Source organism: Armigeres subalbatus, chromosome 3, assembly GCF_024139115.2.
Source record: "Armigeres subalbatus isolate Guangzhou_Male chromosome 3, GZ_Asu_2, whole genome shotgun sequence".
Lineage (NCBI taxonomy): Eukaryota > Metazoa > Arthropoda > Insecta > Diptera > Culicidae > Armigeres > Armigeres subalbatus.
Genome location: NC_085141.1, coordinates 296771753 through 296790594, shown reverse-complemented (window position 1 = coordinate 296790594; position 18842 = coordinate 296771753). Strand labels below are relative to the sequence as shown.

At 40.0% G+C, this 18842-nt stretch overlaps 1 protein-coding gene across 4 annotated transcripts; it reads left to right on the top strand.

The window, feature by feature from the left end:
* Positions 1 to 1210: 1210 nt before the first annotated feature.
* LOC134224911 (endophilin-B1) lies at positions 1211 to 17778 on the top strand. 4 transcript variants are annotated; one of them, XM_062704560.1, is made up of 7 exons: positions 1214 to 1581; positions 1912 to 2345; positions 2414 to 2477; positions 2895 to 2930; positions 3128 to 3318; positions 16305 to 16482; positions 16552 to 17778. In XM_062704560.1, the coding sequence occupies exons 1-7, from the start codon at positions 1504 to 1506 to the stop codon at positions 16660 to 16662; spliced, it is 1092 nt and encodes a 363-aa protein (XP_062560544.1). In that variant the 5' UTR covers positions 1214 to 1503; the 3' UTR covers positions 16663 to 17778. The 4 variants fall into 4 exon arrangements, with proteins under 4 accessions (XP_062560542.1, XP_062560545.1, XP_062560544.1 ...); XM_062704558.1 differs by lacking the exons at positions 16305 to 16482; positions 16552 to 17778 and adding an exon at positions 3510 to 3960 and having other exon boundaries at positions 1211 to 1581; XM_062704562.1 differs by lacking the exon at positions 2895 to 2930 and having other exon boundaries at positions 1215 to 1581.
* Positions 17779 to 18842: the final 1064 nt, after the last annotated feature.

Genomic DNA, 18842 nt, shown 5'->3' with positions numbered 1-18842 from the left:
AGCTATTCAAGTCAGGCGATTTAGTGGTCCACTTGAGTATCTCACAAAATTTTCAATATGGGCCAGTGATGAATATGAGTGGAGACTGGATGAAACCTGTGGAGAATTATGACATTCCTTATTACATACGTGAGCCATCACGTATGGACTGGGAAGTCGGAGGTCCCACTGTTCGGGACGGTTCCATAAAATTCTACACAGATGGCTCAAAATAGGAACAAAAACGGGAGCAGGAATCTTCGGCCCTGGGATATCGATCTCAGTGGCAATGGAAAACTATCCAACGGTGTTCCAAGCGGAGATTTTTGCTATAATGAAATGTGCTAATATCTGTGTAGAGAAGAAATATAGATATGCAAATATTTGTATCTTCACAGATAGTCAAGCGGCACTCAAAGCATTGAGTAGCTTTAAATGTACATCAAAACTTGTCTGGGACTGCATTCTTTCATTGCGAAAAGTGTGCCAAGAGAACTCCGTAAATCTGTACTGGGTTCCAGGACACTATGTGGCATTGAAGGTAATGAAAAGGCAGACGAGCTTGCAAAACGAGGTTCAACCACACAGTTTATTGGCCCAGAACCTTTCTGCGGTATATCATACTGTACTATAAAAATGGAATTGAAATCCTGGGAAGCACAAAGGTTGATGATCAACTGGTTGGTTGCCGAAAAGTGTGCTCAATCAAAGAGATTTATAATTCCCAATGTTAAAGTAACCGAAAAGCTCTTGGAGCTCAGAGATAATAAAACCCACTACCTTTCCAGGATTTGCAGTCCAAATATCTCTTGGTTGCATAAAGCCACTATTTAGAAATTTAGATCTACCCTTGTACAATGCATCACAACTGCAAACCAGATGTTCCGAGGTTTCACGTTCCATGTTACAGAAACGACAGATATCATTCTGAATCTGGCCAATATTTTTCAAGTGATATCTGCTCGGGCAGAATATTTAGAATGTTTTGCATTTTGGGGCGGTTTTCGAGACAAACGTGAGTTTAGGGTGGTGAAATATAGTGCTTCTACCCTATGATGATGAAAATCGTTAAAAACGTATGCACAAAGATTACCTCTAACAATCACAATGCAGCCCTAATGCAGGCAACCAGTAATATTAGTACGGTGTAGGCTTGTGGTGTAACTTGGAATGAACGTTGTTCAGCACCACCCTTTCAATAACAGAAGCGGCTCTAAAAAAAATAGAAAAAATCAATAACAGTTTGCTGTCAAAACGTTCATAACACACAAAGGGAGAGAAAATTTTTGCATTTGCTTGTTTCAAGCAAAAGTATCGAAAAACTTTTGCAAATATTTCTGACCTCGAGATAAACACTTTCTAGTTAAAATTGTAAGTGTGCGGTTTGTGTTGTGTTCTTTCCCGAGGGTAGAAAATTACATAGAATTGAGAGACGAGCTGTATCGCATTCGACCGCTTTGAGGTCGGGCCAAAGAATTATTGGAAGAATCCGAACAAATTGCACGCACAGGACTATAATCCAAAATGAACATAAAAATGCCAGATTTCGACGTAAAAAAGTTCGTGAAGGATGCAGGTTCCACACTTTCCCGAGTTGTTCAGGTACGTCCAGTTTCCTCTACAAGCCGAAAAATTTAAAATTAGTTTACAGAAATCAACATTTTTTTCAAGCTTCGATTTATCGATTAATTTGGTTTTCTTTTCTGTTGGTTGGATTGTTGAAATCTTCCCACAGCTTCGAGTCATATTTGCCTTCATGTTTACAAAGTTTTCAATTCGGTTTGATTTTAATCATATTATTTGACCTATCTGTTAAGCAGTGAATGATAGGAAAAGAATAGAAAGATTTGAAATATCTAGTTAGCGAGAGAGTAGTCTCAATGTTGAATGTTCTATCCAATAACTGTATGCATGCGTTCTTTCTGCTTACAGCTGACAGAGGAGAAACTTGGCACTTCGGAGAAAACGGAGATGGATAGACACTTTGAACACCTTAGCGAACGATCTGACTGTGCTCGAACATGGACGGACAAAATCGTTCGGGACACGGAGGCAGCATTGATACCAAATCCAGCGAATCGGGTCGAAGATTTCATATTCGAAAAAATGGAAAAGCAGAAATCGAAAAGGCTAAGCAATTTAGAATACCTGGGACTGGATATGATCGAAGGCGGGGGCGAATTCGGCCAGGATGGCGCTTACGGCAGTGCGCTGATCAAGGTGGGCCAGGCCGAGCAGAAGCTGGGTTCGTGTGAGCGAGATTTCATCGGCTCAGCCGGAATGTGTTTTATTCAGCCGCTGAAGAAGTTCCTGGAAGGCGAGATGAAGACGATCACGAAGGAGAAAGGTATTCTGGAGAGCAAGAGGTGAGTCTGTCATGAATATAGAATCGTTTGATAAGATAATCATTCTTGATTTGTGAAAAACGTTTCAGGTTGGATCTGGATGCATGCAAGAACCGAGTGCGAAAGGCAAGAAGCATGTTGGGACAACAAACGGTAAGAGATGTTGTTTGTTACCAACAATATTGTGTAAACACATTTATGAATGTAAGCAGCTTTGATAGGTATTAGTTATTTAAAGGACGTGAAAGATTATCTAGACAAACATCTGTGGTTGTTCTGGAAATTATTTAAGCTGTTTTTTCTTCTATATGTTCTTGTTGGAACAACCACCTATTAAATAATCACGGAAAAACAATGATTGGTCTAGACAGCTTGTAATAAAAACCACATGTGTATATGCTCCATTACGAGATTCTTTAGAGACGCCTAATTCGTCCGACGTTGTTGAACTAGAAACATTTTTTTTAAATTGAACACAAGCATCGGAATTAAACGTATATAAAGTGACCTAACCTACTAACTCGAACTAACCTAATCAAATCCTCTATTTTTGTAACGTTTTACTGACAGAAGGATGGAATTTCTCCTGAAGCAGTCCTGGACCAGGTATTAATAGCATGCGATATTAACATTTACTAATAAACTTTTTAGTTGTAGTATTTCTAATAAAATATAGCTAATTAATATTTTTATGTTCTTAAAAGTAGTCAAATAATGCACGTTATATTGAATACAAATATTTGATGTTGCATGTTGTATCCGAATTCAGTTAACTTCTCTTAAATCTTCTATCCAACTTTTAGGCTGAACGAGACCTTCGAGTGGCGCAATCGGAATTCGATCGGCAAGCCGAGATCACCAAATTGCTATTAGAGGGAATCAGCACAACTCAAGCAACACATCTGCGACATCTACACGCATTCGTAGAGTCTCAAGTACGCTACTATGGCCAGTGCAATAAAATCATGAACGATCTGCAGAGGGAATTGGTCAGGTATGTTTTGTCAAGATTTTACTCGATGTTTAGATATCTCCAATACTAGCGCCATGCTTTGATGTGTAGTCCTCATTCACGTGACTTCAACACGTCGCTTTCCAAGACCCGTAACAAAATCAACTTAACTATACTCTATTTCTCTCTACACATTACCTATTATCTCTATCTAATAACTAATCAACTGGCAGCATGCGTCCACCAACGCCCCGCTTGCGCGTTAACAGTGAGGACGTAGACCTCACTAGTGGACCTCCCTATCTAAGCCCGTCCCAGCATCAGCTTTCTGTACAACTATTGACACAAGGCAGCAACCCACCTTCTAACCAGCACTGGCAACAGCAGACGATCACACTACATACGATGGCCGAGGCCGGGGAGGAAGGCATGACCCATCATAGGCCAAAGCCCGTACCGACATCGTTCCCCATCGCCGATGACAGTGTGATCGCCGAGCTGGTGGCCAATAGCGATCCCAATGACATCTCTGTCCTCTAAGCCGTCTGCAACCTATTCTCACTAGCTATGTAATGCTACGTTTCGTCACGAGCTTCTGCTCAGTTTTGTGTATTCAAGATATGGGCTTTTACTTTATTGTTGTGAAATTTTGATGAGCTTCTACTCCATTATATTATGCTACTGGAAAGTGTAATGTGAGGTCTTTCGAAAGTCTGAAATGTTAAATATTAGCCAGTTTCCACCAAAACTTGACTTACATTTTTTTCAAGGTTTTTGTAATAGCTAGGATATAGGAAAATTTATTCAACGTTGGATGTGTTTCAATTTTAGATAAATAATATAAATGTATTTGATTAGCTAGTCTAAAACAAACTTATCAACGGTGTCGCGTGTACGAACTGAGTACCTGTTAAATTTTCCAGTGTGCATAAATTGCAACAAATTGCACGAGACTCAGCTGTAGTAAACCGTTTAAAGAAGGATTGGATCCAAAGCGAAATAATTATATTATTATTTATCAAAATTACTAATGATATGTTGAAAATTGCTTGCCTTCAAAAAATTACTTGACAAGGTAAACCTGGCGCAACTAACAATAACAATGATAATAGTTTTATGGGGTGTTATTTATGATCAACCCCATCTCACATCTTTTGAGCTGTGTGTAGAGAAGAGTAGTAAAGAAGACTGAGTGTGGAGAGTTTTGTTGTCGAGTGTGTGATCACTGAGCGCGAAGAAAAGACGCCATTTTATGAATCGAGAGAAATAAAGATATTGTTATAATCCGTGTAATTCGGTTTAATTTGTTTTGTATCTGTTTCCGTCCACCACAGTTGGTAACCCCGACGTGATTCCGCGAGTGTCGTTCGAGCGCGTATTTTCGTAGCATCTCGACTTTGGTTTCTTTCGGTCCGGTCCGGTAACTTACCCTCATTCGTGTTCCATTTCCGTTTCATTCGGTGCAATCCGATTACCTAAAATTCACCATGTCAGACTACGAAAATACATAATACTCCTCGTACTGCCGCTGTTTCCGTGAAACTTCTCGTCGTCGCAAAAGTGGACCATTCGGTGATATGTCATATTGCCGATTTGGTTGCAAATCCGCCACAACAGGACAAATACAAATCTATTAAGGATAGGCTCATCGCTCGATTTGCTCTTTCGCCACAAGCACGACTGGAACGCTTATTGGGTTCGTCTGATCTCGGTGACATGCGCCCTACACATCTTCTGTCATAGATGCAAGAACTCGCAAACGGCCTAAATTTCAACGATGATCTTCTCAAAATGCTATTTCTGCAGCGTATGCCATCCCATATTCGGCCTACTCTGACCATCAGCGATGGCCAAGTTAGTGGGAATGGCGGATAAAATGGTAGAAACTCCGCAAACACCCTCTGTATCTGCTACATTGGAAGTAAATGAAGTAATGAAAAAAAAGAAGGAACAACTAGAGGTGCTTAGTGCGGAATTCCGTCGCCTTAAGTCCGGTCTGTTGAATAGCAACCGAGCGCTATGAACTAGCAACATAGAATAACAATTCCTGTAGTAGGCTAGAACCTGAATGAATAAAATTATGTCACTTCCATTGTTACCGTTACTCAAACCAGACCTGTTTTACTGCCAACTCTGCCTATCTTAATAGGTTATGGGCCCAGGTCAATTTGAAAAGGAAGTTGTAATTGGAACGTAATTAGCAAGCGTCTAAACTTATCAAGATGACGGAAGATAAGCTTTGGTTGTTCGATGGAACAAACTTCGGAAATTGGAAGTTCCGGATCGAAGTTCTTATGGAAGACAAGAACATGCTAGGTTGCTTAACGAAGGCCATCGGTGATGAAGAGTTTGCGAAAGGTCTTGCGACGGACACTGCCGAAGTACGTGCCGAAAAGAAGAAGAAAATCGAAGCGTGGTGGGCCCTGGATAGGAAATGTAAGAACCAACTGATTCATCGGATCGCAGAAGACCAATTAGAATATGTCAAGGACAAAAAGACAGCAAAGGACGTCTGGGACGCATTGCGGTACGCTTTCAAACGTATTGGAATAGTTGGCAAGTTTATTTTGAAGAAGCAATTTCAAGAATTGAAACTCTCTGAATCTGACGATGTGGAACAGTTTTTACTGCGTTTCGAAAAGATATTAAGAGAGCTGAGGGCGGTAGGTGTGAATTTGCAGGAAGAAAACGTTGTTTGTCAACTGCTGCTGGCCCTTCCAAAATCGTATGATGCACTAATCACAGCACTTGAAACGATCCAACCTCAACAACTGACCCTGGAATACGTCAAGATACGTACAGAACACGTTGGTGGTTCGGCGTTTCCTGGACGTCATAAGAGCACTGGAAAAGTAGAAGAAAATTATGCTCGTGTTACTGCCTTCTTCGGTACCCGGATTGAGGTGCTCGGTAGCTCGATTGAGGTGCGACAACGGCGGAGAATATGTGAGCAAATCATTTCGTCAGTTTTGCCGTTCGAAAGGTATCAGCATTGAAGCAACCGTCCCATACAGTCCACAACAGAATGGCGTCGCAAAACGAATAAACCGCTCGTTGCTGGATAAATCGCGGTCAATGAATCATGATGCCAGTTTACCTAAATCTTTGTGGGGCGAGGCATTGTTAACTGCAGCTTATGTGAGTAATCGAAGTTCGACATCTGCTCTAAAAAACAAAATAACACCATTTGAAGCATGGTACGACAAGAAGCCCAATATTGATAAAATGCGAATTTTCGGGTCGGTGGCGTAGACCTTAGTACCAAAAGAAAAGCGTGGTAATGTTTCTCAGGTAAATCCAATAACGATGGCTATACTGATTTGACGATGGCTTTTGCGCTGAATGCTGGAAGGTTCGTGGATAACATCCCAAGTACAATCATTGAGCTGCTGAAACGTAACGACTGGAACCATGAGAAGGATGCCATCAGAAGTGAGCTGGAGTCATTGCATAAAAATAAAACGTGGGAGCTAGTTCGGAACCACTCAAGGGATATGCTGACGCTGACTGGGGTAACGATCCAGATGACCGTAAATCAATTTCTGGTAACGTTTTCCAAGTTTTCGATGCGACAGTTTCATGGTTGACCCGGAAGCAGAAATTGAGAAATTGAGAAGTAAGTTAACTTAACTAAAGACTGTTCGGTTGAGAAGGAGTGTTGAATAGCAACCGAGCGCTATGAGCTAGCAACATAGAATAACAATTCCTGTAGTAGGCTAGAACCTGAATGAATAAAATTATGTCACTTCCATTGTTACCGTTACTCCTGAAACAAACGAACGAACGAACACCAGACCTGTTTTACTGCCAACTCTGCCTATCTAAATACGGTCCACCGCATGGGATTGACCGTCGTCGTGTTCGATCATCGTCCTGTTCCAGAAGCGAATCGGAAACATGCTGGTATCACCGTAAGTACGGACAACATGCTGATCGATGCAAGCAGCCGTGCAAGTATGACCAATCAAAAAACTGAATCAAACTCACCTGAGTCGGCTGAGGTAGGTAGTGTTTTTTCAAGCCGACGGCTAAAATTGTATGACAAGACAAGTGGTATTGTCTATCCGGAATAAATTTATACCGCTTTTTATACCGAAGTTGGATTTTTCTCCAGATACAGGCAACTTTTCCAACTTCGGAAGTAGTGCGCTGGATTCGCCTAAAGATGCGCTAAAAAACGCATCAATTAGTTTGGCAAATAAAACTTCGGAAGAAAGTTCGGTTCGGAAGTCCCGACTTCCGAATTCTAACTTGGTGCTACGCCGACAATATCTGTTATCTGATTGACACTGGCTCTGACGTCTCCATCATCCCAGCTTCGTGACGGGACAAGTTATCAACGCCTATTCCGTTTTTGCTACATGCAGCCAATGGTTCGGAGATCAAAACATATTCGACCAAGTTCATCACTACAGATCTTGGACTTAGACGGCCTTTCACATTTTTTGGTGTCTTATGTTAATCATGCAATTATTTTAGCTCAGAGGCGCATCCACGTTCCGAGTCGTGGGTAGGACAAATAGAAAATGCCAATTTGGGAAACAGTTCTGGAAAAAGAATTCCTAGCCTCTTCAAGATAAGCTTCCAAGCCTCTTGAATGGAGGCTTCCGAGCCTCTTGAAGGAAGGATTCCAAGCCTCTTAAAGGGAGGCTTCCAAGCCTGTTAAAGGGAGGCCTCCGAGCCTCTTTGAAGCCGGCTTTCGAGCCCTGAAAAGGGGACTTCAGAGCCTCTTAATAGGAGGCTTCTGATCCTCTTGAGAAAAGGCTTCCGAGCCTCTTGAAGGGAGGCTTCAGAGTCTCTTGAAAGCGGATTTCGAGCCTCTTTAAAGGCTTCTAAGTATCTTGAAAGTACGTTTCTAAGCTACTGAACCTTTTGAAAGTAGTCTCCGGAGCCTCTTGAAGGGGGCTTCCCAGTCTCTTGAAAGGAGGCTTCCGAGAAGCGTAGAACGATTCTTCTAATTCTCTTGCAACGAAGCATCACCATCAGACTCAAGATTTTAGCTCAGAAGCGAATAGATGGATTGCATTGAAGTTTTTTTTTTTAAATTTGTTCATTCAACGTTTTGTCCTTTTGATCTTTTTATCGCCCTTTATACACTGTGCTTGTTTTGGAGGGCAGGATTCAATAAGATTTGATTTACTATTCGTCTTGCATATTATGTACAAGACTTGAAATAAAAAAAATCACAATTATCAAACTTTATCAATAAATTTAATTGGAATTGTAATACAGTCGACTCTCTACATCACGATGTTCTATTTCTCGATGTCTCTCCCTATGTCGATGGTTTTATCGGTCCCTTCAATCTACATACATTTGGGCTTTCTACATCTCGCTAACTTCTCTATCTCGATATCTTCTGGTCATATTTTGTTCAGGATTCTCACTTCCTATGTCGATATATTCGAATTTCTAGACTACTAGACCAGTTTTTGACAAAAACAAACACAACAAAAACAAGAGATGACATTTGTTTTGTTATCGTTTTTCATTGCAACGAGCTTTCATCGATCTAGTACCTCTTTCAATTTACCTTCCTTTCCTTATATCGATGGTCCCTTCATCATCGAGATATAGAGATGCAACTGTAGGGCCGCCAATACTCATTCTTGTCCGAGGTACCCCCTGGGGCCAGCGAAGGTAACCCCAGGGGTACATGTACCCCAGGTTGAGAACCGCTGATATAGATTACCGAGACATTCAGCCCGAGGCTGGCTCGTCTCGAAGAATCTGTTTTCGGAGCTCAGAACCCTTTAAGAGCGGTCTTCGGTATGTTTCTGGTTCCTCAGATTTCAATAGACCTTTTGAGGTTTGAAGAAGACTTTTTCCGTGGGCTTTGAATAATCCATTCAATTGTGCTTAATCATAAAGTCTAAAATATTTAATTAATCGCATTTGCAGATTTCAGCAACTTCTATTTCACCTCTGTAAAACATAGACATCTTTAAGCGCTTTAGGGATTTTAAAGTTTCTGAAGTCCTAAACAACAATCAATCAGTATTCTATTGCTTTAGGATACCAAAAACAACTATTATTGTTGGGACTCTGATTAACTTCAAAATCATCTTCTGCTAAAACACAAATTCTTGCCATCCAATGACTTCATATGTTCTTACCAGAATCATGGGTAGGACAATGCTTTGACTGTCCCACCCAGGAAAATTCATGCGTAGGACATGTCCTACCTGTCCCACCCACTCCCGGCGCCACTGTTTTAGCTGATTTCCTTGCTCACTTTGGTCTACTCATTGACATGAAAAACAGGAATCTTATCGACGTCAAGACAAATATGCGATCCTGTGGAGAATTAACGAAAGCTGACGTCCACACGATCACCACCGTTAGCTGGAATCATCCATTTCATGAACTATTGAAGCAGTATCGGGAAATAACACTCCCAGCCAATATGCAAGCAAAAACAGAACATGACATCACATACCATATTGTAACTGCAGGCCCGCCAGTTGCATCAAAAGCCAGACGAATGCACCCGGACAAACTGAAAGCAGCAAAGGAAGAATTCTCCTTGATGAGCGAACTCGGAATCTGTCGTCCATCCAGCAGCAGCTGGGCTAGTCCGCTCCATTGCGTTATGAAGAAAAACGGACAATTCAGATTTGTTGGTGATTATCGCGGGTTGAACAAAGCAACGATTCCTGATCGCTATCCCGTGCCACATGTACACGATTTCCTGAATTCGCTACAAGGTAAGAACATTTTTACTACTCTTGATTTGGAACGAGCCTACCATCAGATTCCTGTGGAGGAAGCTGACATTCCGAAGAACGTGGTGATAACGCCATTCGGTCTCTACGAATTCACCAAAATGCAGTTTGGTTTATGCAACGCCAGTTTCGTTTATCGATGGCATTTGTATCGGATCAGAAACCCCAGAGGAACACAAACAATGCGAATAGTTTTCGAACGACTGAAGCAATATGGTCTAGTCATCAATATTGCAAAAAGTAAATTTGCACAGTCTGAAGTAGAGTTCCTTGGTTACTTGGTGAACAAAGAGGGAGTCAAACCACTACCGTCCAAAGTTCAAGCAATCAGCGAATATGTTCGACCATCAACAATTAAAGATCTTCGAAGATTCCTAGCGCTAGTGAATGTATGCAAAAGATTTATACCTAAAGTAGTGGACATGCAGCTTGAACTGCGAAAGTTAGTTTCTGACAATCGCAAAAATGACAAAAAGAAAATACTGTGGAATGATTCGGCGATAGCTGCATTCGATCGTTGTAAACATTCGCTTGCCGAATCTGCATTCTGCACTCCTCTATTACCCAGATTCAAAGAAAGAATTGGCACTCATGATCGACGCTTCGAACACTGCAGCTGGGACAGTACTTCATCCGCTATCATTGTGGCAACCACTTGGGTTTTACTCCGAAAAGTTTTCTTCGTCGCAAAGGAATTACTCTACATTCGGACGTGAGCTGCTATGAAGCTATGAAGATGTCTGTCAAATATTTTCGTTATTTTGGAAGGCCGTAAATTTACCATCTTTACTGATCACAAGCCGCTCACGTATGTCATGACCACGAATTCGTCTTGTAGACTTCCTCATGAAGAGCGATATTTAAAATACATCTAACAGTTCACCACCGACATTCGCCACATCAGTGGCAGTGAAAACATCGTGGCTGATGTATTGTTTCGCGTGGAAGCATTATCCAGCATCGATCTTTCGGCGATTGCAGAAGACTAAGCAAACGACCAGCAGTTAAAAATCTTGATGAAGTCATCGTCGTTGAAGATTGAACCTGTTAGAATCCCCAGCATTTATCGTCCTGTGTATTGCGATGTATTGGGTGAGTAATCGTGTTCGTCCCTTCATTCAAGGAAAGCATCGTACCTCCATAATTCAACATTTCCATGGTTTGGCACATTCCGGAACAAAAGCAACGCGAAGATTGATACGTGACAGATTTGTGTGCGCATCCAGCGCATCTATGAATCGCTACATCAATAAATTCGTCCAAGCCTGTGTCGATTGCCAACGATCAAAAATAAATCGGCACACTATTTCGGCTCTAGGAGCGTTCGATCCTCCCAAGTCTCGATTTAGACACATACATATTGATCTGGTCAGTGGTCAGTCCATTAGCTCCATCGAAACGAAACCGCTATGGACTGACCATGATAGATCGCTTCACGCGATGGCCTGAAGCAGTTCCACTACCAGATAGGATAGGAATTAAATGGAGCGAAGAGCTTCCGGTGGTATTGTTAGGACTGCGAAGTGCATATCACCAGGACTTGAAGTGTTCTACTGCTGAGTTGGTGTACGGGCAGCCTTTACGTCTGCCGGGAGAGTTTTTTGATCCTCCAACGTCAAACATGGATCGTACGTATTTCGCGCAGGAGCTTCATCGATACTTTTCAAGGATGCGTGCGCCAAAAACGAATCACCATTCAAATCCATTGTTTTTTTTGACACAGTGCGCTTAACATTTGTAGCCATGTATTCATCCGTGTTGATTCGGCTCGTCGTTCTCTACAGCCACCTTATGAGGGACCTTATCAAGTGATAAGTCGTAACGATAAGCATTTTGAAGTTATCACCTTGGGAAAAAAAAGATAATTTCAATAGATAAAATAAAACCAGCGTTTTTCTATGAGCAAGACATCGAGAATCATCCGGCGGAAGATCCCCGAACAGTCGTTACCTAATCCGACCACCGTGTCCGATTCCTGGTGTAACGGGGGGTGCATATGGGGTGTTATGATCAACCACATTTCACATCTTTTGAGCTGTGTGTAGAGAAGAGTAGCAAAGAAGACTGAGTGTGGAGAGTTTTGTTGTTGAGTGTGTGATCACTGAGCGCGAAGAAAAGACGCCATTTTATGAGCCGAGAAAAATAAAGATATTGTTATAATTCGTGTAATTCGGTTTAATTTATTTTGTATCCGTTTCCGTCCACCACAGTTTTTTTTGTAAATCAAGGTAATGATGCACTTTGCATTTTAATTTATTGGAATATCATCAACGGGGCAAAAAAGAGTTTTCGACGAGGCTTTTTTAAATTGTTTCAGGGATTAATACAGCTACCATGGGATGGAAAGGGTTAATATATTTTTTAAATCCATCCAATTTTATTCGAAAAAAATAATGTGGATGGCTTATTTTCAATACTTAGTCCTTACCATATTCAAAATGAATGCACAGAACCACACGATTCACTACTAATGGTGGCCTTCTTACCCTACATTCCCCTACATTTTGGGCTAAAGACTTATAAATTGGTCACAATAAGGAAATATAATCAAAAGAACGATTTTTGACATTATTTTTGATCCAATGTTCAAAGAACTGGTGATTTTATTTGTTGGAATACATGAGTTTCACGCATTTTTGTTAATGGTGATTCGAATGATGTGATAGAGAGTGTGAGTGATCACTGGCGGAGTTGAGCTGGGGACACGTGACCCACCAAATCGAAAGCTTTCCTTAAAATTTAATTACGTACGCCAAAATTGTTCTGCGAAAAAGAATTAATGATTTTCCGCCTATTTTTATAATCACTGGCGGAGTTAAGTAACGAGTTCTTTCAAGAATTTCTTTTCCAGAAATTCCTTCGAATGTTCCTCTAGGAATTCCATGTAAGCTTCGTGGCCGTGTGGTAAGCGACATCAATCGTCTGAACTAGCGATTCTCAAGCTTTTTCCCTTCGAGCTTTTGCATTAATTGAGGTACCGCCTGTTTTTAGCTGTAAATGAAAATAATCGTAGCTCTTAAGGTAGGCTAAAAACTAACGATATATTTGTCTCTCCATAAACTTTTCTTAAATTTTAATTTGCTTTGAAACTTCCCAATTCATACATCGAGCTTCCTACAGAACTTTTTTGACTATTGGATGCTTCCGAGCGTATTGAAAGGAGACCTCCGAGTCTCTTGAAAGGCTGTTTTCGAGCCACTTAAAAGGAAGCTTTCGAGCATCTTGAAAGGACGCTTCTGAGCTGCTCGAAAGTATGTTTCCAAGCTTGGAAAAGAATTCCGAGCCTCTTGAAAGAAAGATTCTAAACCCCTTCAAGGGAGGCCTCTGAACGTCTTGAAAGTAGGCTTCCGAGCCTTTTAAAAGGAGGCTTTTCGAGCCTCTTGAAAGACCTTACGGAGGCTTACCGAGCCTTTCGAAAAAAAAGTCTTCCGAACCTATTCCGAGCCTCTTAAAGGAAGGTTTCGAGCCTTTGGAAAGAAGGAGGCTTCCGTGTCTCTTGGAGGAAACCTTCCGAGCATTTTGGATGAAAGGATGCTTCCAAACCAGGTTTCTCAGCCCCTTGAAAGAAGGCTTTCCAGCCACTTAAAATGAGGCTTCTGAGTATCTTGAAAAGACGCTTCTGAGGCTTTCGAGAGTACGGTTCCAAGCCTCTTGAAAGAAGAATTCCGAGCCTCTTTAAGGGATGGCTTCCGAGCCGTTTGAAAAGAGCTTTCCGAGCCTTTTGGAAGAAGGAGAAAAGAAAAAAAAGAAAGCTTAAAAGAATACTTCTCCGGGCCTCTATAAAGGAGACTTCCAATCCTCTTGAAAGTAAGCTTCCGAGCCTTTTAGAAGAAGGCTTTCGAGCGTGTTGACAAGTGCTTTTTTGTTCGGGTGCACATACTGCGACCAGTTATTAGATCTATTGTAGCATTCCCTGTATCCTTAGTGTAAGAGTGCATGTCGAATTACTCCATTACTATTGAGAAGCAATGCAGTAACGGTTTCGATACAGTTTTTGTTTTGTTTTTTTTCAAGAGTATCATGACAAAGGTCCCGCTATTTAGACCCTTCACAGAGAAAAATCTCATTGAAGGCGCGCCCCTTATCAATCTTTACTTGACAAAACAGAACAGTAATACTGTCATTTGGCCGGAGCCCTAGCCACTTCCTTGCCTTCCTTCTAGAATATCACGAGTAAAGCTAAAAAACCCGAGGTTTAGCTCTGTCTACAAAACCATTTCTAGCTAAAGAATTTGTTCAGTAACAAGAATTTCCGTTTTTTTAAACTAATTGCTTGGAAAGTTACTTCCGCTGCATATAGTTTAGCATCAAATGGAGGAAATTCGAGTCTTTTAACGATCTGCAGGATAAAGATAATTTAGTTAAAATTCTGAGACTGCAATTGGTAGCGAGGACTAAATACGATGAATCCTCTTATCACCACAACTTATTGTCCTAGCTTGAAATATAGATTAATCTAGGGCTTGGTGTGGTTTGAAAAATGCCTTCCGAGCCCCTTGAAAAGATCCTTCCGAGGCTTTTAAAAGAAGCAAAAAAGAAAGAAATTTTTATAAAATAAAGCATAAAAGAAGGTTTCCGGTCCTCTTAAAGATAGTTTCCGAACCTCTTTAAATGAGGCTTCCGGGGCACTTGAAAGGAGTCCTCCGAGCTGCTTGGAGAGATTTTCGAGAAGCGTAGAAGGATGCTTCCAATTCTTTTGCAACAAAGCGACTGAGCTTTTCGGGAAAAAAGTCTTCATATTTCTCAAATGGAGGCTTCCGAATCTGTAGGCTCTAGATTTTAGTTAAGAATCATGTTCTAAACATATTATTCAACATTCTGTGGCAGAGAAGATTTTTAAAATTTGTTCATTCGAGATTTTGACCTTTTGATCTTTTCTCTAACAGACCTTCATCCAATGTACTGGTTGTAGACGGCAAGATTCAATAGGCCATGATTTACTGATCGCCATGCATATTATGTACAAGACAAAATTTTATAATAAAAAAATACAAAATTATCAAAACTTTATCAATAAGTTTTGATTAAAATTGTAATTCATCCGCCATTATGCATTTTTGTCCTAGGTACCTCCTGGGCCCAGCGAAGGTATCCCCAGGGGTACCTGAACCCCAGGTTGAGAACCGCTCGTCTAGACGCATGTGCTAAGGAGTGTGGTCCAGGTAAGGAGGAATTCTCCACTGGTCCACTGGGTGTTGTGTCTTTTTCTTGTCCGTTGTCTCATGCTAGGTGTTAGATGTTCAGTCTTGGTCGAAGACGGTGTTCCTGTCTTAATGGGATTTATTCGAAATTTCTTTATAACTTCATTCAGGATTTTTTGAGATTTTTTTATGAATTCCTTCGGACATTTCTCCGGAAAGTAAATTAAAATTTGTTTTTAGAAAATTGAAATTTTTTTTTAGGATTTTTTCGGAAATCTTCAGAAATGGTTTTAGGAATCATTATGGAATAGCTTTAAGATTTGTTTTACAAATTTCATCTGGAAATTCCCTTAGTATTTATTTCAGTCTTTACAAAATTTTCGGAAAAAAATTCCAAACAATATTTCCAGAATAATTCTTGCAAGAATTTTGTATGGTTTTACTAAATGGATTTCCTAGAGATAGTTTCGAAGAAATTTTCGGAGAAATTCACAAATTACAGAGAATTTTCCGAACGAATCCTTGGATGAATGTCGAAAGGAATTCCTGGCCTAATTTTCTTGGAGTGGATTTCTGGAGGACTCACCAAAAGAATTTCTGAATGATTTCCCAAAACATATCCCACAGAAATGTCTGCTAGTTGTAGATGTAGGATAAGAAGAAGATGGCTACAATATGAAATCGATTTTCAATTTTAGTGATAGCTAAAACATGAGTAATATACAGAGAGGTATAAAATAGAAAAGAGATGGGTCACTGTATTATTAGAACATATAGCCGTTCCTATTTTTTTCAAATCCCTTCATAGGTCAACAAGCTCTGTGACAAAAGATTTTCTTTTATAAATTTTCTAAGTTATCAGTTTTTAAAACGGGACAAGAAATGTTTTTGTTTAATCGGTTTTGTTCACTACTCGCTTTTCTATTTCAAGTTCTTCCAATAGTTTTTTTTTCTGAGTAACAAAATATTAAAATCAACACTCCACAATACTCCCTAGATTCCCTACTTCCTCACCTCCTGCTATTACCCTATAGTGCGTTGCTGTCTTTGTTAGTTAGTTGCTTAGCTACCTAATATTAGTTCCCAATCCTATGATAGAAGTAATTGGAACACTGTGCCCGGTTCAAATAAACCCCGTACCTAAAACGAGCCCCCTTTGCAGTTTGGGAGGTCCACAGCCGTACGTTCCGGTGGCAGGCTACGAGGACGACGAAGCGAACGGCCTGTCAGGTCGTGTCAACAACATCGAACTGGGTGGAAATCCAGGCTACAAGCGGGCACGTGTTCTGTGCTCGTACGATGCCAAGGACGGCACCGAACTGAATCTTACCGCAAATGAGGTACCTATTTTGGAGCTAAGTTAAATATTGGATTTGATGTGTTACGCTTTTTTGTTCTATTTTATTCAGGTTATTTTCGTTTGCGAGTGCAATCCACCGAACAGCGATTACATGAACGGAAAGCAGGGTTTGTTGAAAGGGTTAGTTCCAAAGGCTTTTTTGGAGTTGTTGGATGATTAAACTCATGCAAAATTTTAGTTATTTAAGCGCATATTTTAGTGTTTATTTAGTCTATTCTAAAAATAGATTATCGAATGTCTATAATCGCTTCAAGATATTTATTTGAAGTTTTTTCGTTTCGCAAATGAAATTTATAGAACACGTTACTCTTTAGCTTATCATCATATCCTTAAATACGAATTGTTACGCCTGGTTGCGTGTTAAACTGATGATAACAAATATTAGCTAACAGCAGACTTAAGCTTTTTACAAGCGAGAGTGTTTTTGCTCGCTATTAAAGTCAAAGAATTGAACAGGCTTTGCGCTTTTAGGCCAGATTACCAAACATAGCTACTTATATCATATAACTCGAGAAAACTTAATCAAACGATTATGAAACATCATGAAACAGTGTCGATTATGTTGTGAATACGGTTTAGTCAATTAAATTTAGCATACACAAACCAATCGAAAAAAGTGAGAAATAACAACAATGAGAACAATAATATTAAACAAAAATCACGCAAAACACATTCCTCCTCGCGATATTTGAAACAAACGCCCATCCTCATTCGAGTAAACTTTGGTGATTTTTTGTGTGATTTGTACACAGCAAGACCCATCACGCATCACTCTATGAATGTTATTTATTGTCTCAATCTTTCAAATAACTCTTATCGTAAGCTCATAAAAGACATATATGACATTGTATTCGTTTTGTGTTTTTCATTTGCATAACATTGCGTAATTGAAAAGTGAAAGTTGAAAACAAAAACCTTGTTTCTCAGAATCTCGGTAATAATTGTTATTAAACAGATGTTATCAATTACTACTAGTTACACGCTATGATGTACACACAAACTTAAGAAAAACCCTATTTAAATAACGATGAATAACTACTCCCATCAACGAAACTCACTCGAGTTGATGAACGCATTACCGCACACAATTAAATGAAACGAATGATATGAACAGTTACAGTTGATCCAATCGATAAAAGAAGTGTGCATCTTGTCTCTTCCACTCCATGTTAATGTTAATCGAAAATAATTTTATCTCGTTAGCCTGTACTTTCCGGACATTATGCATGGTTGCATTGCTATGAAATAAAAACATTGACGAAAAATAAATCAAAAAGCTGTTTTTATTGCATTCGTGGTTTTATCATTCGACTTTTTTTTACGTAAACCACGTCTAAGGGGAAGACTCGGATACGATACAGGGTGTAAAATGAAAATTTCTAAATTAGAGACCGTCACGAGATCATGTAAGATTTGTAACGTTAATAGGTCCTTTTTTTTTTCTTTTTTATTTCTTTATTAATGAGACTTTCAGCCCGAGGCTGGCTCGTCTCCGTAATAGGTCCTTTATCTTTCAATGGATTTTAAAGATTTATATATCAATCGATTCGCAAACTCTCCACCAATTTGCCAGTAGTATTGAAAAAAAGATATTTTAGTTACTAGATAAAGATTGTCGCTCCGGTTCCCTTTGTTCTGCTATCCGAAACATGTGTGGTACATACCTGTCAAATCGTATGGATTTTCCTTCTTTGACATTTAGCTCCCCTATCCTCGCCAGCAAAAGATGTTCCGGACAGCGACGACAGCGACAATCTTTATCTAGTAACCAAAATATCTTTTTATTGAAAATATTGATTATCAACGCTAAACCACAGACAAACAGACGTAACAGCTTGAACATTTTTCTTAAAAATCCATCGCTAAACTTCTCTACCACCATCTTGCGAGCATGTTACACGAAACAATGTTTCGTATTACATTGTCACCAGAAGGCGTTAGAGTGAAATGTCAAACTCGAAGGATTACGACACTAGCGTCTCTAGTTGTGAAACGCGCAATCATGATGGTGAAACTGCGCCCAAAATTATCCGTCATAAACAATGTTCGGTACCGACGACCGCCGCGGTACGAAATAGAGCGACTGAAGCAACCTGATGTCGCCACTGCATTCGCTTTGACGCAGCCGCGCTGTTGCCATCTAGCGGCGACGGACGTGTGCGTGAAATCACTGTTTTTCAACATGGTGAAGTATAGGAAGTATATTTTAAAATGCTTTTAAAATGTTATTAACAGTGATATGCTGAAAACTTTTAAATACGTACGGTTAGAATTTTGAAAAACTACATGTTAGGCTCCTTATCTACACATGTTTTTTTAATCGAAATAATTCAACTTTCG

What these genes read in the sequence shown, in the direction of transcription:
- LOC134224911 (XM_062704558.1), top strand. Translation starts at nt 1,504, where the DNA reads ATGAACATAAAAATGCCAGATTTCGACGTAAAAAAGTTCGTGAAGGAT. An exon ending in CACTTTCCCGAGTTGTTCAG is followed by an intron (nt 1,582 to 1,911) that starts GTACGTCCAGTT and finishes TTCTGCTTACAG; the next exon opens with CTGACAGAGGAGAAACTTGG. An exon ending in GGTATTCTGGAGAGCAAGAG is followed by an intron (nt 2,346 to 2,413) that starts GTGAGTCTGTCA and finishes AAAACGTTTCAG; the next exon opens with GTTGGATCTGGATGCATGCA.